The sequence below is a fragment of the Colossoma macropomum genome, unplaced genomic scaffold, assembly GCF_904425465.1.
Source record: "Colossoma macropomum unplaced genomic scaffold, Colossoma_macropomum, whole genome shotgun sequence".
Lineage (NCBI taxonomy): Eukaryota > Metazoa > Chordata > Actinopteri > Characiformes > Serrasalmidae > Colossoma > Colossoma macropomum.
The window spans coordinates 26864244-26887101 of NW_023494788.1; the positions used below are offsets into that span (position 1 = coordinate 26864244).

The 22858-nt window shown below is 42.9% G+C and overlaps 1 protein-coding gene across 2 annotated transcripts; it reads left to right on the plus strand.

The window, feature by feature from the left end:
* The first annotated feature begins 8 nt into the window (after positions 1-8).
* Positions 9-21775, plus strand: bcorl1 (BCL6 corepressor-like 1). 2 transcript variants are annotated; one of them, XM_036568956.1, is made up of 12 exons: positions 9-196; positions 10744-10832; positions 10982-13630; positions 13773-13908; positions 14039-14500; positions 14699-14907; positions 15158-15418; positions 15634-15800; positions 16007-16152; positions 16646-16723; positions 16974-17148; positions 20482-21775. In XM_036568956.1, the coding sequence occupies exons 2-12, from the start codon at positions 10827-10829 to the stop codon at positions 20792-20794; spliced, it is 4602 nt and encodes a 1533-aa protein (XP_036424849.1). In that variant the 5' UTR covers positions 9-196; positions 10744-10826; the 3' UTR covers positions 20795-21775. The 2 variants fall into 2 exon arrangements, with proteins under 2 accessions (XP_036424849.1, XP_036424847.1); XM_036568954.1 differs by lacking the exon at positions 9-196 and adding an exon at positions 4432-4591.
* Positions 21776-22858: the final 1083 nt, after the last annotated feature.

Sequence of the window (22858 nt, forward strand, 5' to 3'; positions counted from 1 at the left end):
CTTCTCCAGCTGCTGCGGTCGAAAACTGGCGATGAGGGAAGATCGCGGGGAGAAGCCCGAAATCCTCACTGGCTTCAATCCTACGCTCGATCGCTCTGTTGAACCGAAGCGAAAGCCACAGGCACCCGTAGGTTCAGCGGTTTCTTCGTGAACACTGGCCGCTGGAAGGCGCGCGGGGTCGGCTCGAGGCGGTAAGGTAAGGCGGCGCGGCACCACGCGATTAACAAAGGCGAGCCGGAGCGGCGATCGAGGGGGCATTAAAGGGGACACTGCAAAACGCCATGGACGGCGATAGCCAACTCTGTAAACTTTGCCGCTTGCACGAGTGCATACGTGAGGGTCCGGATTTACTCCAGCGGAGTGTCTGCTCTTTGTCAGCCGGGACTAATGGTGGTCTAACGCAGCCTTCCGAACTCAGGACTGCCGTTACGTTTCAGATGAGTGAGAGGCTAATGATAAGGGTAACTCATCCGCAGTCTTCAGGCGACTGGGACAGGCTGTGACATGTGTTTTAGGCCTACAAAAGTGATGAAGAGCAGCGGCCCCGCGGTCAGTGCAGTCCGTGCTTCTTTAATTCCTTCAGCGTGCTTTCGCGAGTGTGTGGCGATGTTTTGCATCCTCTCTCTCAGGCTGTCACCTCGGACACGGCCCGCCTCAGCCACGCGCTGGCCTGCCGTTAAACTGTCCCGTGCCGCACACAGGCGTCCGGCACCACGGCGAGAGTCGAATCTTCGGTTTTGTCGTTTTCGTGCCACTAAATGGGGGAGGTGACACCGTCTTTTCTCCGTCCGCCACCTCGCAGAGTCAGGCCCGGACTAACGGCTCAGTCTTTGTGTCTAACTTTTGAATGTCAGAGTCGTGGTGAGACGCAGGGCTGTTTTACCTCAGGCTTTTGTGGGGAGTTGAGGCGGGAGAGCCCATAACATTAGCCTGCCGTTTCGGAACATGCTAGACGGCGGCTGCTCGGACTGTCAGCGGCAGAGACCGCTCCATCTCTCTCTCTGTCTCTAGTCGATAACTGGAAAAAGCTCCGAACAGCCTGTGTGAAGGCGTCTGGCTTCAGTAAATTCAGTAACCTAACTTACCTTTATCAGTCCTGCGCGGTCCAGGCAGCATGTAGCCTGTCGCACTCTCGCCCCTTTATCAGAAAGACCACAATTCACAGCATGCTAGGCTGTTAGCAATGTTTGTGTCTCCTGTTGTCGTTTCGGTGGAATGCCTTCTCTCTTAGTAATGGCACATGAGACTGTGTAGGCTTAGTGGACTAAATGGCCGAGGGCGGACAGGCTTTCTCGAATTGTATGTGTTCACACGCGTAGACGAGTTGGTCGAGCTGTGTTGCTGTTTCTGGGATCCCAAATTTGAGTATGTGAGATTAATAAAGAGAAATAGGTCATCGTCTGGAAGAACTGCTCATCACATCTCTCAGGCCGTTTTAATGCGACTGAACTGACTTTGCAATAGTCCAAGGCGGCAAACTGTCTCCTTCGTCTTTAATTACAGATAGCTTGTCAACCGAGGTAAATGTAAATAATATACTTTTTTAAACCGCTGTTTCTATTAAGGAGTTTTAATAATGATGTGAAGGTGCGGAGAAGCGCTATATTATTCACTCCGGGTTTCTGCTAGTCGTCGACTCCGAGGATGTATCAGTGTCGCCACACAGCTGAGGGAGAGTCTATTAGGCTAATTACTCTGGGCCTACGTTGCTAGTTTATGCTGTGGTCCATCCATGTGAATTGTCAGTGGTCAAGAATGTGATGTAGAAAAACTAGAATAACCCTGGGAAAGAAAATGTTGGCTATGCCGTGGAGTCTGGCCCTCATTCTAGGCTGCAGCCTCCAATACAGTATAAAGTGCCTCTGAACAGTGTTGTTAAAAGACAGTTAAAGTTGTGGTTGTAGTGTCACACTGTGTCTGGCCAAAGCCCAAGAGATGCAGGCTGTGTGAAGAAAAAAAAGGACAAGATGCAGAGCAAATAAGGGCAAGGCAGGGTATAATAAAGAGTTCGTTTTTAAACTTGACAACCACCTTGTTAACTGCATGTTAAAATTTTAAATTAGTTAGCTGATCAATGATAGGTAACACAAGCCACGAGACCTGCAACTTCAAGAGCTGTAAACTTTAACACTGAAATAAAGATTCCAAATATCATACACTTGCAAGTATGAAAAGAATGACGGATATACATGTATCTTGTATTTGTGTAGCATTAAGATTTATACAGACAGAATAGCAAACGTCCACTTATTAAAAGTAATTTCCTGATGCATTCATGCAAACAGTTCGAATTGCCATTATGTTGTATAATGAATTAAGGTTAGAGTAAGTACAGTTTACCAAAAAAAAAAAAAAATCACATTTTGGCTTAGCGATCATGAAGCTCAGTTTGTAGCCATGTGTAGCCAGGTACCTCCTAGGGTGGCAGGTGTCTCCTCTATTGCATGACATTTCACCAGTTAGTCAAAAGGAGTAAACACATCCTTCACTGTGTAATAAGTTGGCACTAAATGTCATCAAAACACTGTACGTGCACAATTGTCAACCACCTCAACGATATGACTATGAAAATGCCTAAATATGAATACCTAGCATATATCAGAAGGAAAGAGAGGTATACTGTTGTGTTTCCATCTTATTGGGAGCACAGCTAGTTGCATCCTTGTGATCCCCCAGTCATGGATGACTTAAGTGCATGGAGTGTTCCTTTTTTAAGTTTGAGCCATATATTTCTTTCTAGATGTGATTTTACTTGGTGTGACCTCAGGAATGATGTGACCTAATGGTGGTGGGGAGTTCCTCACAAGCTGAGGAAAAGCCTTTCTTTCCTCCAGTCACTGATTTAACAGTGGTGGTCACTTCAAATTCAGATGTCATGATAAGTCATGTGTATAGACAGGTGAGCAGCAGTGAATCAGAAATATGCCAGCAAAACACAAAGCACCTTTGATTCTTTACTTATTTCACTGACTGAACATGTGAACATGTATAGGCAGCCTTGTGGAAAAGCTGATACTGATGCGAAAATGGGCATAATGAACTTGTAAGTTGTCACCTTTTGCTATTGTGACCCTTGGCTGAGAATTATCCTGCAGGATAATTTTCATTATAACTAGTGAACTACAGAAAACAAAACAAAGAGATTAATTAAAGATGTAGTCTGTTGACAACAGACTGATATATTTGGTTTTGTTATTATACTTTGAATGCTCTTTCAGAGGCTTTTGGAGAATTAAAATAATAATAATGTAAAGTTGATTGCTTAAGTCAACTTTATATAAAGAAGATTAATACACATACTAAGCCACAGTCTACTGCTGCTGTGACCTTGAGGTGTGGCTTCTGAAAGCCTTATAAACGCTCTGCATTGGCTAACTATCCTTCTCCGAACTAATATCTCCCGATAAACACACAGATTTAAACTGTTGTGCATTTCAGGTAGAAATGTTCATACAGGGGAGCACAGGACTTTAAATGAGTTGAAATTAGATGTATGGAGTCCTGCGTCGCTGGCTGAATTTATAATATGTATTAAACATGACCTCTTTCCACCGGACTCTCGCAGCCTGTGTAGCATTTACCACAGTCTGTAAACGCGCCATGACCAGAATACTTAAGTCTTTTAATATTTCATATTTAAACGATATAAAATGTGCCCCAGAGCACGAATAATAAGCATTATCATATGGTATTGTGGAATAATAAATAAATAATGTGCATTAGTCTAAACATAGAATGGGTGAACTAGTGTCGGTATGTTTTTATTATTTTTTTTTTAACTGCTCTTCAGAAACTTAAGAACGACCGTTACAAAAACTGCGGGTCGCGGTTTGTTAAGACGGTGGACTTGCGTGTTGTCAAGTTCTTTAAAGAGAATTTCTCCGGAGGCGAGTCTAAGAAATATGAAATAACACAGGGATGTGTTACGGGGTGCCGTCGTTCCCTGTGGGCGATGTCTGAGGGCGAAGCTCGCCCCGCAGCCCTGACTCTCATGGCCGAGTTGAACTAGCCCTTAGCCCCGCGTGTTCATTTCGCCGCTACGCTTCAACCGACCAGCACCTTCTCCAACTCTTTTTTTTGTGCCTGCCTTCTCGAATAGACTACATGAACGCGACCCGTAATCTCAGGAGAAATCCTCTGCGACCACCGAGGCTCATTATATCACACGCACGGAGTCTGGGGACGCGTAACCCGCTTGGTTTAGGCGCCGTGTTTTCACTTTGTTACTTGGGTAAGGGCTTTTTTCAGTTTTAGCGCACCGTTGCGACCCCCCTTTTCCCCCCTCAAGCGGCTGGACTCCCGCGTTGCATGCCGGTACCTGCAGTCCCCGCTCCTCCCAGCTCGGGGTTGACACGGCGAGGGCGTGGGTTTAGAAACACTACAACTCCCAGCGCCAGCGCGCCTCCATCTGCCCCTCTCTCCCACCAGAGAGCAGTGGCTGAGCTACGCTACGGGGTTGTCTTGACGAACCCCCCGGACTTTCGGAACCAAAATCGTAGGGATTAGTGAACTGCGACCGACGGATACCAAAACGACGGGAGTAAAGCCTTTCTCTCGATGCACCAACATCCCCCAAATGTCGGTCAGACGGGTTGGTGAATGTTTGTACCTCCTGCCATCGCTCTCTCGCTCGCCTAAATGATCTTTTTGGAATTATTCAGGGCTGTAGACGGAGGCTCGGTTCGGGGGGCTATGTCACGTTTCTGAACATGTTCAGTCCCGGAGCGGCCCGACAAAAACACTGTTTCGGAGCCTTTTTTCCGTCCGCGGTCAGACGGCTAGTCTCTAACATGTCTCTAACAGGCAGCGTTAATGCACACGGATAGTTGCTTCGAGGAGACTTCGCTGCGCAGGGAGCTGAAATGTGCTGCTTCAATTTAGAACACCTTGCTAAGTACGAACATGGCTCGTTCTCCGTCGAGCAGTCCGAGTAGCACGCGGTGGTTAGCGATCCCTAAACGTGCTCGTTGTACATGAACCTTCAGTTATTTTATGTTGTTTTCTTCAAGCAGCCCATGAGAGAATGTGCAGAGACAGCCAAAAGTACGATGTTTCCTCATGTAGGTGATATCACCCTCTAAATGCTGTCTCTCTCTCGCTTTCTTTTAGCCAGCTCTCCTTGGGAAAAGACGTCATGCTCGGGCTACTTCGTCGTGGTCACTGCCAAACACGTCTCGGCTTGTTCAGTTTACAGGGATCTGTGGCTTTTTTCGGGCTCTGTTTGATAGCCGGCTACACAGGGAGGAACGTGTCGTTAGTTTTTGGCCGCGTTGTGGCCGCACGAGTGCATCAACAGTGTGGCTATGGCTCTCCGCGCAGCAAATTCTCTTTCGGATAATCCCCGCGCAGGAGACCTACATTGTGCTGCTGGTGTGTTTGTGCACCTCGCCCTTTCAGTCGTTTGTGGATCTCGGGGAGTTGTTGTTGTTGTGGTGCTTTTAGCCTATTTTTAACAGACCGAAGCCCCCCACCCCCGGCACCTCCGTTCTCCAGTATTGTGTGCGTGTGTGAGCCTGCGATTGTTCATCAGCCTTGAGCTCGGTCGACGAGCCGGGCTGGTCAGAGTTGGAGTAATAGGACATTGTTTTTTCTGCGGACAAGCTGTTTTATCCCAGCGAAGGCGTGATCACCTGTGCTCGTCGTCTCTCTCCACTCGGCTCTCGGCCACTCGGATCTGTCTCCTTTGTGCCTGTGAGAGCCTCAGGGCTGCGCAGCCCGCGGACCCAGAGCCACCGGCTCCAGACTACATAGGCGGAGACCGGGTGGTGTTGCCGTGTTCAGCCCTCGCTTTTCGGCGCCGTGTAGGTCCGTACCAGCACAATAAAGCCACCCTGGTAGATCGGGGCCCCGTGTCCACTCGGTGCAGAGCTTGTGCTTCTGGCTTCTCTTTGGGTCTCTCACGTGAAGTGTGTCGGCGAGGGGGGCGAGACGGCTTGACCGTAACGCTAAAAACGGCACCGACACGAGCTCGTGTGGGCTCACGGCGGAGCCTGAACTTTACAAATAAGCACCGCTGCCGGTCCAGACGAAGCTCCGCTCCGTCTGACCTGGAGAGAGAGAGCTGTGAGCTCCGCTGACCGCTCGGTCTGTCCGACTGCTGCACGCGCTTGTTTGATTCTTTCAGAGACATCGTTAAAAAACTAATTCCTGTGTTTCTGCAGTCTCGATTCGCTTTTGTTCGGAATGAAAAATTGGCCACTTCGAAGTAGAGGATTCTGTTCAGTGTGGTGATTTTCCAGCTCTTACCGCACCAACTGAACTTGGCAATTAACTGATGATTTTAGGTGTGTTTGTGTAGGAAAATCACCAAACTGTGCTGGACTCTGGCCCTTCAGACCTGGAGTTAGCCACCCGGCCATAGAAGAACACTTAAGTACTGAAAGACGTCACCCTCAGTTATTTTGATATGTACTACATAGAGTCAGATGAACTTCTTCCAGTCAGTTACCTCCGTTTGACTTCTGAGCATCTTATCAACGGGCCTTACTCAAAACCTGCCCTAACACTAGAGCGCTATAGAAAACCGATTCATTGGCAAATTTTGTAACCTGCGTTGTTGTTACTCCACTTCTTTGTCTTTTGGCAAAAAAACGTATTTCTCAGTTGTTTGTTGAAGCTGAGTTTCCATATGGTTTTAGTCTTTGTTTAGTTGTACGTCTGCTCTTTGAGATGTTGTGAAAACACCATCTCTATTATTCTAAGACTATATTTTCTTGAAATTAATCTCATAACATAGCACTAGTACTTTGAGTACTTGATGATTATTTCACATATATTGAAATCCTCAGTGTTTCCAAAATGCAAAGGTGTGGATTCATGTGCAATACAATATGTTCTGATCCGATGCACATAAAATAATGTGTAATTAGTATTTTTCACCAAATCTGGTGATTGTTCTTTTTTGTGTCATACCCAAGCTTAAACGGGGAGCCTAAAGGACAATTCCACTATTTTTTCAAAATATCTGCATAATTAAACCTTTAAAATATAAAAAGTCAATCAGAGTGGTTTTATATGAAATAAACCATTCTAGAGAAACTCACTGAGTCAGAATTGTTGACAGTGGTAGTGATATGAACGAGATACCGTAAGAGTTTAATGCTTCTAAAAGCAGCCTCCAAGAAAATTATTACATGAAATTGTTATAAATACGTGGTCCGATGTCTGAGATGTTGTTTTCAGATAAGATTAGGTTAGAAAGGAGAAGGTTATTTATTCATTTATTTTTTTTAGATTCCAAATCAGTGGTGGAGAGGTACATACATGAGTTGAGGCAAAGTAATACCCAAAGAAAAAAAAATATGCGATTTACTGCTTTTTTGACCTTTTACCAGTATCAGCATTACCGTGGTTTTGGATAGTAAATAAAATGGCTATATTTGTGCTGTGGATGTTGCGACTCCTGCTTCTGTCACCACCATTGTAAATAAATCTGAGTAACTTTCTCTACAGTGCACTATTTCACAACAAACCATTCTGCTTGACTTTTTACGTCTCAGTGATTTAATCATGGAGAAATTTTGAAAAAAAAAGTCGAATTCCCCTTGAAGTATTGACACATTTACCTTAACAGAGCAAGAGTAATGCAAGTGTTGGTGTTGGGTGTGACAAAAAAAGAAAGACGACCACTTGTACCAAATGTATTACTGTGCTATGCTTTGTGGAAAAAGTGCACCATCTGTTTTTTCTATATGTTTGTACTAAAAAAGGTTGAGGTTCTGAAAATTCCAAAGCTAGCATGTAGGTCATGTGGACAAGGTTAGTGTTTACCAACAGGTAAAATGTGATGGAAGAATAGAGAGTACAGAGTGGCATAAAGGAGTAAACTGCAGTGTACAAAGAAGATGGCTGCAGTCAGCAGCCAACTATGCAGCACCCACTATTCCTGCTGCATGGCCTGAGCAGTGATGTTCAAAGCTAGGTCACTGTTGATCGTGTTTGTTCTGAAGGAGAGCACCAAGAGGGGTCCGCTGTCTTGCACATGCAATCTAGTTTGTGTTGGTGCCAGAGCAATAGAGTCCTGACTCCTCCATGTCTCTTTTTGGCATTCCACAAATTTTTGGGCCCTGTGCAAAAGCAACCTTTTGGTCCCCCCTTAAGTTTAAAATTGTTCAGCAAAGCAAAAAATTTAGTCTAGGTTCCTTGAAGCCCCCTGCAACTTAAGATGTTTTTCCACTGAGCAGTGGGGAATGGTATGGTTATAAGTCCATGATCACACAATTTGTTGTCATATCCACTGCCATGTGAGCGGTAGTTTACCTGAGAACCTGAACTAAATTTGGTTACCCTTCTAGCTGGGGTACCAAGTGTACTGAGCTGGAATGTATAGGCGGGGCCAGAAATCGTGCAGACCACTGATTGGTCAAATGCAATCATCACGTGGAGTCAGATGACCCATTAGTCTAAGAGGGACCCGCTGTCATGTAAATGAAGTCTAGTTTATGGTGGTGCCACAGCAATAGAGTCTGGACTCCTCCATGAGTTTCTTTGGGCCCTGTGCAAATGCAGCGTCTGTGATCCCACCCTTCTAAAATTTGAAATTGTACAGCAAAGCGAAAAATTTAGTCCAGGTGCTTTTAAGGGCTCCCTCAACTTGTGGTGTTTTTCCACAGAGCAGTGCAGTATGAGCAGGGTTATAAATCCGTGATTGTTGAATTTTTTTGTGATTTCTGCTGTCCAGTGAGCTGTACTGTACCTGAGTACCTTGTGCTTCATTTGAATACCCTCCTGGCCGGAGTACTAAGCACACCTAATCAGAACTTTTGGGTGGAGCTAGAATTGGTGCACACTGCTGATTGGTCAAACGCAATTGTCACAGAATCATGATGCTGTGTGCTAGAGTCAGATGACTGCCATTTAAAAAAAAACATTACCTAGAGCTCCTGTCCTTAATTGTTGTCTGTGACTTGCATTAAAAAAATAGGCAAGTAAAAGGTGAATCAGAACTTTGTGTTTACTCCTAATGCAAAAGAGAACTCTGCCTACTTTCACAGTTCTGTTATGCGATGGGACACAGGTACTTGATCAAGGTACAGATGATTTTGGTTCAGATTTGTAACTGTACTGTGCTGTACTGTACTGCTTAGTGGAAAAATGCAGTACGGACCCTGGGTAGTCAGTCCCTGTTGCCACATTACTGGACAATGCCCATATTTTTTCAGTTTTCTATTAAGGCATTTTTTTTAATTCCAAGATTTCAAACCATAGTACATGGTAATACTGTGACACCTCTGCAGGAGGTGGCGGACATTCTTGGAAACTTGAATCAGGATGTCCTCCACTCCGTTTCTCAGTGACCCTTATTGACCCTTACTGGGGTCCATCCACCCCAGGAATGCAGCCACTTGCCTTCCCTCTGAGTCCTGATCAAAAATGCTGCACTGCTGAGATTAGATCTGAACCGTTGCAAAAACGTGCTTGGATGATTCTTTTCCCTGACATTCAAAAGTTGAAATGTAGAGTCACAGTTCAGGTGAAATATTTGTTGAAATTAATAGTTGCCTTATGATGATACGTCATCTTGCTGACTGATAGTATTATTGACTCGACTATGGATAAAGTTTCAAGATTATTGTTGGATTCCTTATAAACAGGATGTTACATTACATCAGCACAGAGATCTTTATTCCTGCTTAACTCTGAACTTAAAGGAAATTGTGACATCTTTTGAAAGGAACCTTTCTTACAGGAAGTTTCTGACTAGTTTCTTACTCCCGACATTTTACATTGTAAATTAGAGAATGAGCATTTATGCAACTCCTTGCCTTCTATTTACAGTGCCTTCGTTTGTAAGCTTGCTTTGAGAAGACCATATTATGCAATACTCTAACATACTCAGTAATTGTTTTCATTATAGTGATTTTTGTATTCCTGAGTTAGTGTGAATACCTTAAACAAAACCTGTACCTGTTTTTAACTGCTCTGCTCTGTTTTGCTGAACACTTTGCTTCTGTTGTATTTGTTTAATACATAAAGCAGTACCACCTTGTTAAAACATCTGTTATAGATCTTAATTAGTTTAGCAAAATTTCTGTCATAATTTCTATGAGTTTTCTTACATGAAATCCATATGTGTTGTTTGTTTAAATAAAATCCATGGTCTTGGCCCTCTGGAACCCACAACATTGTAAAGCCATGAAGTGTTTTTTTTTTATGAATTTATAATGTTTGTGAACTGTCAATTAAAGTTGGGGTAAAGATAATAGAGCAGAATAGGGAATAGTTTGATGCTTGTTTTCTTTGCTTAGTGGGAAGGTACTTGAAAAACAATATCATTACAAGGAATTCCAAAAACAGTAACAAAAACACAACTGTTAGGAAATAACCATAATGTAGGTAAACTTTTTGATAAACGTTTTTATTGAATTACTGATTTGATGAGTTGGATCAAATCAAATCTTGGTGGAATACTGTAATCATTAATAGGACAAAAAATATCTTAGCTGAGCTTGTCACACATCTTTGTTACCCTCATGTTCTTGGCAAGCTTAGAATAAAGTCAGATCAAACAAAATGTAACACTTAGTGGTATGGATTAGAAGGTTTTAGTTTATAGTGAAGTATGGATTTTATTATCTCACATGGACACTTAAACAGGGTCAGTGTTTATTAGAGATGTTGCATGGATGGCTATGAATATTTTAATAATGATAAGATTTTAAATTATTGTGATTTTGTTTCTGGAAAGTCTTGTTATCTAATCAGAGTTGTTTCTTATACCTGAAATTTTCTTTTCATTTGAAGCTCTGTGCCATATACAGAAGAAAATTTTGTAAACACGCACCTGTTAGCACACCCTGAGGAATGCTGTGTTGAAACAAACGCCTATGCAGGTGAAAATTTAAATGTATAATTAGATGACCTTATCATCTTATATATATATATATAATATATATAAATAATCATTTTATTTAGAATTGTATAAGCTTATCTTATTTGTCTCATATCTATGTTATTCCTCAATACTTTGTTGTTTGTCCAGGTGGATCCCTCGCCAATGAGTGTGGGGGATGGAGGCACAGTGAGCAGAGAGAGCAGTGCCCCTGCCCAGGCCTCTGAGAGCATGGTGGGGAATCCACAGCAGACACTGCCTCCTGAACTCAGAGGAGACGTTCCTCACAGTCAGCAGAACAAGCTGAGGACATCCACAGGCTGCAAAACGCCTGGTGTCTGCTCAGAGGCCAGCAAGGCTAGCAAGGCCAGCAATTCAAACCATTGTCCTGAAGTCCCTCCCTCCCAACCTTGCAACAATGCCCCTGTGTTCAGCACTGATCCTTTGAGCACGCCGTTGCCCGATAGGACAGAGGTTCCCAAAGCCAAGGCTGATGGTGCTGGCATCTACCCCACTCACCACTGGCCTTGTGGTATTAAAGTTGGTGCAGAGGACTCGGTGAACTCTGTTCATGGTGGCATCAACCCAAATAAGAAAACTCCTCATAGCCCTGGCCACACCCAGCCTGTGATCAGCCTTCCCCCAGGATTCCAGTGCTCAACACTTTTTAAGACAGGGCAACCTGTTGCTTTCTTGCCCTCTCCTAACTTTTCTTCCCCTCTTTGTAAGATCACCTTGCCTCCAGGATTGGGCCAGATTGCCGCCCTGAGAGAAGCCACAGCTAGTCAGTTTCAAAAGGACTGTCCAACGGCGAGTTCTGGCTCAAGTATGACGCCAAGGCTCAAAACTTACCCTTATCACTTTTCTGTGGGTAGAGGCCTTGCTCTTGAGAAGAAACCTCTGTCACCGGCGTCTAAAGGCAGAAGTGACTCTAACGCTAACACTAAGGGCTGCAAAAATGTAGGAGAGCACAAATCCACAGTGTCTTCTTCTGCTAGCCCAGCTATTGCTCTCCCAGTACAACAGCCCTCACAAAGCTCAGCCCCACCAACTCGTTACACCATCTCTCCCACCGCTGCCATCTGCTGTAGCTCAGCACTAGCCAACATTAGCACTCAGAGCAGGTTGCTTAGCCTCGTAGAAAAATGCCCACAGTACAGAGGGGTTGAAAAGACCATGGCATTTTTGAAACCGAAGCCTTCATCCTCTACTGAGGAGCACAATGCTTCTTGTTCCCCAGAGGCAAGGGATGTACCCCTTGATTTGTCTTCTAAATCGAAACGTCAAAAAAGCGTCAAAGATGCTCAAAATAGCCCAACTTCTGCCATTGAGCATCGCTCCATCGAACCTCATCAGAAGAACATTCATGCCTCCAAAAGGCCTCAGACTGCCGCTTTTGGTACTGCCACAACCTACACACTTTTACCAGACACCCAACGAAATGGCGCAGCTCAGAGATCTTCCTCAAAACTCAGCAATCACCACAGTGTAGAACCGAGTGCATCATGGGGCAAAGTCTCCGCTCAAGGTTCATTAAACAGTCTACCAGGTACATATGTAGGCGTGGCAAGCCCCATACTAGCATCTACCCTACGTAGCAAAGATGGAAAAAGTGCTGCTTTCGTGGAAGATCTTCAGACATATGCTAAACAGGAGACTATTTCCATTATTGATCAAGGAGAGCAGTTGGCCTCTAGGGGTAAGAAGGCACCACCAGGCACAGTTAAAACCCAGCAAAATAAAGGCATCAAGCATTCTGCTAGTACTTCTTTACTTGGACCACAGGAGCTTTTATCCACACCACTACACATTACAGCAAACTCACAATCACCTAGAAAGTCTTTGGGTGGAAAAGCAGGGTATGCACCTCCAGTTATTAATTCTTCATGGCAACAGCCTAGTGTTCTTTCCCAGGAGACATCAGTGCCGAAACCACCAAGTCAGACACAAGGCCCATCTAAAGTCAAAGGCAGCATACATTGTGAGACCCCCCTGTTTCATAGCTCTGAAATAAGTCCTACTAAAGTGGAGGAAGAAAAATGGGAGAAAACCAAGTCCCCTTTGTCCAACCTAGAGTCAATAGTGAAGCAGAAAGCTCTTGAGACCACTGCACTGACTGGTGAAAACTACTGTAATCTGTCTGCTGTAGGGTCCAGGAAGCCTGAAGTGGCAAGCTTGCTCAACAGGTGTCAGAACCCTCCACTACTGCAGACTGTGGCCACCAGCTTTATGCCATCCAGAGCCTCAGAACAGCAGGACTCCAAACCAGACAGAACCTCCCCACCTAAAGATGTCCCACTACTAGTTAACACCCAGGAGGCCACAACTGTTACTGTGTCCAAAGAAAAGAAACATGACAAACAGACAAAGCAGTTTGAAAATTTGACAGGCGATGGTGGCCAGAGGTCAAAGCTCAGCACCCCCAAGAAAAAATGTGCTTCCAGTATTATTAAAGCTGGCAGGAAAGAGAATAAACTGGCCCGAGACCTTGAGGAGGACATAACAAGAAAAGAGCTTATAGCACAGGTGGAGCCCTCTGCTCATTCTAAGCTTGAAGGGATAGCTCTATCTATTCTTCAGACTCAGACTATAACAGAAACAGAAGCAGAGAAGAAAACAAATGGTGCCAAAGAGGATAGCCCTTCCAAAGGAAAAGTACCAGTCACCAAACAAAAGAAAGCAAGAAAGCCCACTAAGGATAAGACGTCTCCTGCGACACCGAAGAAGACTGCAACACTAATAAAAAAACAGCAAGAGAAGGAGAGTGCCACAATAATGCAAGGCCCTACCTCTAAAAAAGTGAGTTGTATTTGTTATAAAATGTTATGCCATATTTAATCTAACTAAATATTAACAGCTGTTTTACTAATATTAATTGTAGTTTTAGTCAAGCAAATTCAGGTTCATTCATTTTAGTTTGGATGTTTTTGTGTTCTAACAGAAGAAAAATGTGCTACCTGCTGTGGAGAGAAGTCCGCTGAAGGATAGCACATGTCTGGCCCCTGAAGTAGGGGGCAAGATTCGCAAAGGGAGGAGCATTCCTGTTAAAATGGAATGTGCTGCCACAAACAAAACCGGTAATGTTCGTTTTTTTATGTTATTCTTTAACTTGTTTCCATATGCCTTAGAAATTCATTTCGGTGCCTTGCAACACGTACCTTCGTGGTGAAGCTTGATTGAATGTCTGTCCCTGCCCTTTTGCCCCAGGTTGCGAGAGCAGCCCAATCAGCAGTACCCTGGGTGATGAGGACCCTAGCTCTCTCAGCAGCCCTGGACGACCTAGCAAAGAGTCTGAGTCTCAGGAGGAGGCCTCTCCGCGACTGAGACGAGCTCGTCGGCGCACAGATGAGGCTTTGCTGAGAGACTGGAGTTTTGCTTCTCCGCCTACACCTCCTCCTCCAGATCCCCCATCTTCCCCACCTCCACCAATTCACACTCCGGCAGCCCCACTCCGCCGGCCGCGGGGAAGGCCTCGGCTCAATCCCCGGTGTGAGGAGAGGGGTGCAGATAAGGCCAAGGGAGCAGATGGAGGAGACACAGCGTCAATGAAAAAGAGAAAGCGCTGTAGGAACCGCAAGTACCAGAATGGGGAGTACATCACAGAGAAGGACAAGGTGGCAGACGGGGAGAAAGATGAGAGGCTAGGTGCTGAAGAAGACGAGAGTACAGGTAAATGGAAAAAACGTTTGAACAGATTTAGGAGATGTAGTAAAGCTTTAGTTGCATTAATTGTGGTTTTGAACTAGGCAAGTATAACCTATGCTTCATTTAATTGAAGGTATGCTTATTCATGATGATGTTCATCCTGTTATGAAATTGAAGTAGCGAATTAGACTCGAAAGGAAGTCTTTGTCGAAATTGTTGCAGATGAGAAGACAAGTGCTTACCCACGTCTTAGTGCCACTTTGACAAGTGGAACACCCGGTCCCGACCTCAGCCCCAGGAGGTCCCTGTACACCCGCTCAGGGACCATGCGACGCCAAGAGAGCCCCACCTCCCCAGAATTAAATGACAAACCTCCAGGAAAGAGGAAGTTCAAGAGCAAGCACTTGTGTGATACAGAGGAGCAGAAAAAGGTAGATTTAATAAAGGGTCACTTTTATTGTGATAAACGAACTTGATTAATGACCGTGGCTTCTTGTGACATATTTTTAATCTTAATAGCTGGTCTTATGGTGCCCCCTACTGGCAGATGGAATTCGTACAAAGCCATTAGTTTCCCTTTCGCATATGGCAGCTGGGCTTCTCCCAGTGCAGTGCACAAGGCAGCTGCTGTCCTTTCAATGTCATGTCCTTCTTAATGAATTTCTCATTTATTCTTTTTAGCTTAAGACCAAAAGAGGGCTACTTGGGAAGCGCTCTTCTTCCCTTTCCGCAGATGAGGATAGCCCTGTCATCAAGAAGTCTGCTCCTTTTGCTGGACCCAAGGGCTCCTCATCTCCTGTGCCTAAAAAGAAGGGGCCTGGAAGGGGTGGGACTCTTGATTCCACCCCGAGCCGTCCAGTACCCCCAGAGGTCCGGCGATTGATTGTGAACAAAAATGCTGGGGAGACACTGTTACAAAGAGCTGCTAGACTGGGATACCAGGTATAGTATATTTTTTGTATTTCCCAGGCTAAGATATGGTTAAAGAGCAAAAAATACATCAGCTGTCTGTAGGCTTTATAAATGGGTTGGAATGGATTAGATATTTTGCTAGAAGGCAAGAAATTGTAGTGTCTGATCACTGTATACAGTGTAATGTGTTTTGGGCTTATTACACAAGATTTTAAATGTTTTTTCTCTGATTTTCTTTTCAAAAGGAAGTGGTGTTGTATTGCCTGGAGAAGGATGTAAGGGAGGTGAACCGTCGGGACAATGCCGGCTACACGGCGCTGCATGAGGCATGCGCTCGTGGCTGGACGCACATTGTGCAGGTACTACTGAAGCATGGGGCGGATGTCAACTGCAGCGCCCAGGATGGAACGCGGTAAGCTGCTGTCATTTACCAGAGAGCGAGAGCAGTTAAAAGTATAGCCAGCTATAGACATAATAAAAGTGCTCTTACCAGTCAACTATAATCAGAGTATCATTGGAAAGGCAATGGTTCTTAAGAGATTTGGGTTTCTGCTTTCTTAGTATTCAGCGTATATTATATTAACTAAGTGTTAAGCTGTTAATGTTGCATCCCCGCAGCCCTATTCATGATGCAGTGGCAGCTGATAACCTGGCGGCAGTGTGGATGCTGTTGAACCATGGGGCAGATCCGACATTGGCCACCTACTCTGGCCAGACAGCTGTTAAACTGGCGCAAAGCCCCAGCATGAAAACCTTCCTTAAAGGTAAAATTCACATGCCATTTAAATCCCAGTTCATTTTCTATTTTGGACATCACAGTAGATACTTGAGTAAAACATAAAAAGCAAGCATACTGTAATTTTATTTAAATCATAATCATTTACATAAATTTAAAGCCTGAGATAAGTGCAGTTGCTGAATACATTTTCTTCAGAATTTTCAAAAGTGAAACTTGCCTGCTTTAAAGTTGAACATCATGGGTTTGCTCAGCACTCTGAAATTTTGACAGGTACCTATGTAGCATCTGTACAAATTTGAAAAAGTGCCAACTGTAACCACTTTCAAAGGCAGTTTCAGCAGTGGTTAGAAGAACTGCAAAGTCTAGCTGTTAGTAGCTCTAAAACTAATGTTATTTTAATAGTTGCATTAATTGTGAAGACGCATGTAAGTACAACCTTTTAATGGAGCAGAAGACTTGAAAATAAATATAAGTTGGTTACATTTTCATTGAATTCAGTGACGTGTTTTTTCTCTTAGAATACTTCACTGACCTGGAGGGACGCACTGATCAGGATCCAAGTCTACAGTGGGATTTCTATAGCAGCTCTGTGTTTGGTAAGAACTTTATAAACCAGTTTGTTTGTTGACTTTTAAAAGTGACCATCATTCTTATTTAAAGCTTATATTAATGAAGTTTAAACAACAGCTACATCCAATTTAGGACAGTCTTTCATCTCCGGAGTGAATTTCCCTAATTAGTGTCCGCAGTGGTCTAAGCAGTTATTTTAATGACTGTCCACTAGAGGGCAGCACTCATGCGTGAGTTGTCCTGTCCTTCAATCTGCATTTGCGCATCCTTTCTCAGAGACGGATCAGGAGGCCTGCTGGGATTTTTTGCTGTCTCAGCCTGAAGAGGAAGATGGGGAGGAATGTAGAGAGCTAGGGAAGGACAGGGATTCAGATGTGGACTGCCTTCTGTTCGAGTTCTCCTCTGAGCCCCTCTTACCGTGTTACCATGTTCAAGTATCACTAACACAGGGGTGAGTGACCACAGCAACCCAAACACACACGTGTATTGTACACCTGTATATGTGTATAGTTCTTTGTAAAGTAGTGGCACTGTCTGTGTCCAAAGCAAATTTCCCTTGCAAACAGTACGGTTTATCTGATCTAGTGTACATGACTGTAAGCTGCAGCGATTTTGACCATTTGCATAGATCTTAAGACAGGTTAAATAATTAAGAAAATGCTCTAAAGCTCTAATTTTCTCTGTTGTAAAACTATAACTCATTAACAGTGAAGATCCAGCTTCTTCATGTCAGTTTGCCTCTGTTTCCAGTTTTGAACAATTACCTTTTTCAGCATTGCAAAACAAAAATCAAAGGCACAGAAATATTCAGTAGTGACAGCTTGTCTAAGATCCATACAGTATTGTGCAAAAATCAGAGACCAGCCTTTTGTTTATTTAATTTTCAGTCAAAACACCCATTGAACAAAATAATAAATGTTATTTATTTTTGCAGTGAGGGGAAAAAAAGAATCCAGGTACTTCTGTTATTTAGTATATTTTCAGTGCATATTTCGACTTAACACAATACACACACAATAGGGGTTTCTGTGGATCCTTTAAGTCCTTAAATAAACGTGTAAATTTTAAGGTCGTAAAATGTCTGAAAATGCCATGTTTTGCCATTACAGGTATTACATTTAGAGATGTCAGCCATATTTTAATAGATCAGGGAAAGGCTAAATAAGCTAAATCCAATTCTGATCCTTTGTTTTGTGTTTGCGCTGTTTACTCTGCTGTCGTAAAAGGCACCACAAACGTATGTTTTTCAAAACCTGCAGCAGTGAGAAACATTTCAGAAGGTAATAAATTGGTCTAAATATCTACAGTCTATCAAACTACTTTAGGGTGGAAAATGAAAGCTAGCAATATTTGCAGTGCTTGGCCTTACTGTGTTTGGACTATCTATCATCCGTCTAAATACCGGCACATAAAAAGTGTGCACATGGCTATCTTCTCTGTTTTCTTCTATTCAGTATGCACATACTGAAGAGGTGTTAGTGTAGTGTTAATTGGCAGCTTGGCGTCTGCCTCAATTGTGCAGCTGTATTCTCTATGAAAACACAAAAAAACATAAAAGTTTGTCTTTATGAGCATTAACAAAATTTCAAGTTCCCATGGCTCCTTAAAAAATTGAATATAGTCTTGAAATAGGTTTGAACAATTTTAAGTCATGAAATATCTAAATGTCTGCGATGGACTAGCGACCCGTCCAGGGTGTATCCTGCCTTCCGCCCAGTGACAGCTAGGATAAGCTCCAGCACCCCACCGCGACCCAGAAGGATAAGCGGTTTAGATGATGGATGGATGGATGGAAATATCTAAATGTGAAAAAGCACACTCAGATCTGTGCAAAAATCAGAGACCTTCCTCAAGGTGTGAATAAGTAACCTATTCAAATAGGTAAAGTCATGAAATGTCTGAAAATGTCTTTTTTTTACTCTCAGAGATATTACATTTAGGGATGTATGTTACCGGCATTTTAATGGATTAGGTATCAGCTAAGATAAAATAATGATCCACTTCTTGCTTTCATGTTCGCTCTCTGTTTACTTTACTATCATAAGGGACAGAATTTACAACCTGCTGCAAATTGCCATGCTTTCAGAAGTTAACAGTGCAATTTAAATGTCTGCAATGTTGAACTGTTTTAAAGTGGGAACTTGTAAAACTTGTAATATCTTCAGCTCTAGAGTTTCTACTGTGTTTATAGTCGCCGCTTTTTGTCTAAACAAGATGTGACAAACTGTTTTGTGACTGTTTTAAAAACAATATGATAATACACCACGGCAGTGTTTTTTACAACCAGTTAAAAATGAAACTATAGTGGAAACATTCTGCTTTACCAACCATGCCGCTTACGGGTTTAAACTGGCCATGCAGAAGCAGCACATTCAAAACCCAGAGAAAGTGGTGGCTACTGTGTCATATTAGAGCAATGTGAAATTCATGGCACAATAAAACGGTTATTTCACACCAGTATAGGGCTGAACAATTAAATAATATTGAAAATGCAGTTTTCAAATCATAAGAGCTGCAGTTTTAATTACATCCTACATTATTCAATGTCTTTACAGTTTTAAATGGGTATTGAGCTTGTGAACTGGCAGTCTGGCACACTACATTCAGTATTCAGGCCTCAACTCTGAAAAAATGGATATGCTGGAAAAAAAAGGCCTAGAGCTTATAGCAAATAATTGTGTTCGAACTGCAATTGCAGTATTGGTTTAAAAAAATAGATTTAGATATTTTCCACATCATTCAGTCTCAGACTAATAAAACAAAAGCTGTCAGTTCAGAGGGTATACTCCTGTGCACATATAAAAATTAAGTAAAAATGAAGCAAATCATCAGGTGAGGTGTATTATCTGTAGCAGATTGGACTTGGCATAGGCTGATGCTCATTATTAAAGGACTTGGATCAGACTGGGGAGGGGACAAAAAGAATCCGAATTGGGACATCCCTAATTAAATTGTAACATGATGCCCAAAGACTTTGTTGGAAAGAGTCAAAACTGACTGATGATGAAGGGCTAGAGGACAGCGGAGCTGATAGTCAGGCACACTGAAAAGACTGTGTAAGGATCAAGTAGTCTCAAAGCATGTATCACATACATTCAATCTGTTGAATAAAATAGTCATGAATACATGCTATATTTGAGTGTGTGTGCAAGATAGAGAAAAAGGTATTAAAAAGCATTGAATTTTATTTTTCAAAACAAATGAGTTACAGCTGTGTCCTCCCAGCAAAAGGTTCCCAAAGATGTCGCTATGTTACGTTATGTGAATTTCAAAAGGTTATTAAAAGATATAGAGAAAATGGGACTCCTAACATGCATGCAAGGCTTGGTAAACAACGAAACTGTCACCATCATATAATCAGTACTTAAAGATCTTAAACATCTTTGAGAGATTGGAGAAAATCACTCCACTCTTGCATCAGATCTGAGAAAAAGGCTGATGTGTGTGTAATCAGAGTTTGTTATTAGAATTACTTGAACCATGAGAAGCAGAAAATGCAACCAACTTCCAAGACTGAACTTTAAATGTATCTGAAAGCAAGCCTCCCAAAAAGAATGGAAGCTGTAATAAAAACAGAGGATGGACATTACTAAATACTAAAAAGTGATAAATTTAGTTTTTGAGTAATTTTGTGTAATTTTTTTGTTAAATATATGTTTCTTGAGGCTGACAGATGAATAATGTTTAACTAGAAATGAATAAATGACATGGTGGTCTCTGACTTTAACCCAGTATTGTAATAAAGGATAATAATAAAAGTCCAATAACTCTCTCTACTCAACAGTTTTTGCAACTGGTTTTTGCTGACGGATGTGTTGAAGCGGCTGAAGGTCTCTGCTCGGATATTCCGGGCGAGGTACCCTCAGTTTGAGGTGGCGAGCATCGCAAGGACGGAGCTCTGGAGGCAGATGACGGTTAGTCAGACGTGCGTAGCACCCGATGAGCTCCGACCGGCTGAGGAAGAGGAGGAAGACGAAGAGGCGGTGGATCTGGTGCGTTGTGTGCCAGAGCTGCAGGGACTGCTGGGCTCCTCCATACAGCTTCTAAAGGAGGATGAGGAGAGTTCAGATGCAACAGTCAGGCTCTCAGGCCGATAGCAAAAGCTCCCCCTTTCTGCACTCCCTCTACGCCACATCCAGGGATGAGTAAGGAGCCGTCCACAGGTGTGGAGACCTCTTTCCTTGGCAACTGATGCCATGTTACCAGTACCAGCACTTTGTACATTCAGTGTCCGCCAGAAAAAGGCTCCGTTTCTCACAGAAGACACCCTTGTCCCAGACACCTTCCTTCACAGTAGTGGAAAGGGACCTATGAGACTAACTTGGTTTGGAGTCACCCCCAAGAGAATGGCTAGAGAAGGCTAGCAAAGCAGCTTTCAGGTCCCGATCTGTAGGTTTTTCACTATCCAGTAACTTTTTTATATATACATACATATATATGTATATATATATATATATATATATATATATAAACCTATAAGTATATGTAAATATATATGTATATCTTGACATCAGGGTGAACATGTTTGGTTGTAATTTTTCATTGATATGTTTTAATGTTTGTTTTTTCTTGAGGGGGTGTGAATAATAGTGAAGGGGTGCCAGTGCAAGGCAATTTTTTCTTGTTTATCTCGGCGAACTGTTGCGCGTAGCTAAGAGGCTTATGCCCAGCTAATTGTGGCAGGAAGGCCTCTGGGCCAGATGGTTCCTCTGTAAACCTGCGAGAGGCTCATTCTCTCTGTGAGGACCCCTAACCCAGAGCATATGTCCCTCAGCCCTGCCCTCCTTACCTCACCTTACCTCAGCTCACCTCACTACTGCAGCTCTGCTTTGAGCACCTCATCTCCGCATCACCTTTTTCTTCGTGCTGTGTAGAGGTTTTTTTTTTTTACTTTCTAAAGGACTGTTCTCTTCTATTTATAAAGTTTAGTTTTTTCCCCAGAGAAAATGTTGTCAATGAATCAGTAGTTTGTTTTTTTTCCAGAGATGATCATGTTTACAAAACCTGAAGAAGAGATTGTTTGATGTCACCTATAATGATGGTCCTCATAAAAGACAGGCAAAAAGCAAACCTGTGGAGTGCTTGAGTGAGAGATTTTTGTTTGGATGCTGTCCAGCACCTTGCCCAGTTCAAGGTCATGAGAATGGAGCCATCTCCTACGTCACTCATTTTCCTGGTGTACCTGATTCCAGCGAGCTTTGTGGTGCGTGGTGTGTTTTATTTTCATCGTTTGATTGTTGTTTGTGCTTAATTTAATAGTCATTAATATATTTGACTTTTTGTGCATCAAACAAATGATATATTGAACATTTCTTTGTATGGTTGGTGCTTTATTTGAAATGTACGATTAATGATCCCTTTACCCTACGGATGTTCTGTTCTCCCTCACTGCAAACAGTATTTTAACAAGCAAAAGTACAGTTTTATTGTACTGGTGCTAAGCTAGATTTTGTGTTGACAATCAATGAAGTTTTTTTGAATTGAAACCAATAAATGCTATTTAACTGAAGAGAGAGAAATGTAAAGAGAGAGTTTAGTTTCATTACCTATGGAAATACACCGAGCCATGAAGAGAGAGAACCTGGTTTTTGAAGGATTATTGCTTGTGTGATCTCTGTTCAAAGAGGATACGTTTATTTGATTCCTTTTTAAAAGAAATCGACCAGAATAAAGCATGATTGTCAAGTCTTGCTTGTGCTTTTAGTGCTTTGCCTTAGTGCATTTCACTAGTGCAGATCATTCACAGTGTCTTATGTTGTATGCAGGGGTGAAAAATCCTTAAGTAAATGTACGTTGTTACTGCGCTTAGGTATTATTTTATAAGATTTGTACTTTTGTTGAGTGTTACTGAAGCTAAATACTCTCACTCTTTTCAAGAACTTATTTTAATATAAGATTTAAAACAACACGATAAAATGCAACTTTTGTGCGTTGGGTCATTGTCCTGCTGCGTAACCCAACTGCACTCCTTCAGGATTGTCTGATAGAGAGCAGAATTCATGGTTCCATCAGTTATGACATGTCGTCCAGGTCCTGCGCAAGCAAAGCAGCCCCAGACCATCACACTACCATCACCATGTTTGACTGTTGGTGGGATGTTCTAGTGGAAGAATGCAGTGTTAGCTTTATGCCAGATGTAATGGGGACCCATGTCTTCCAAA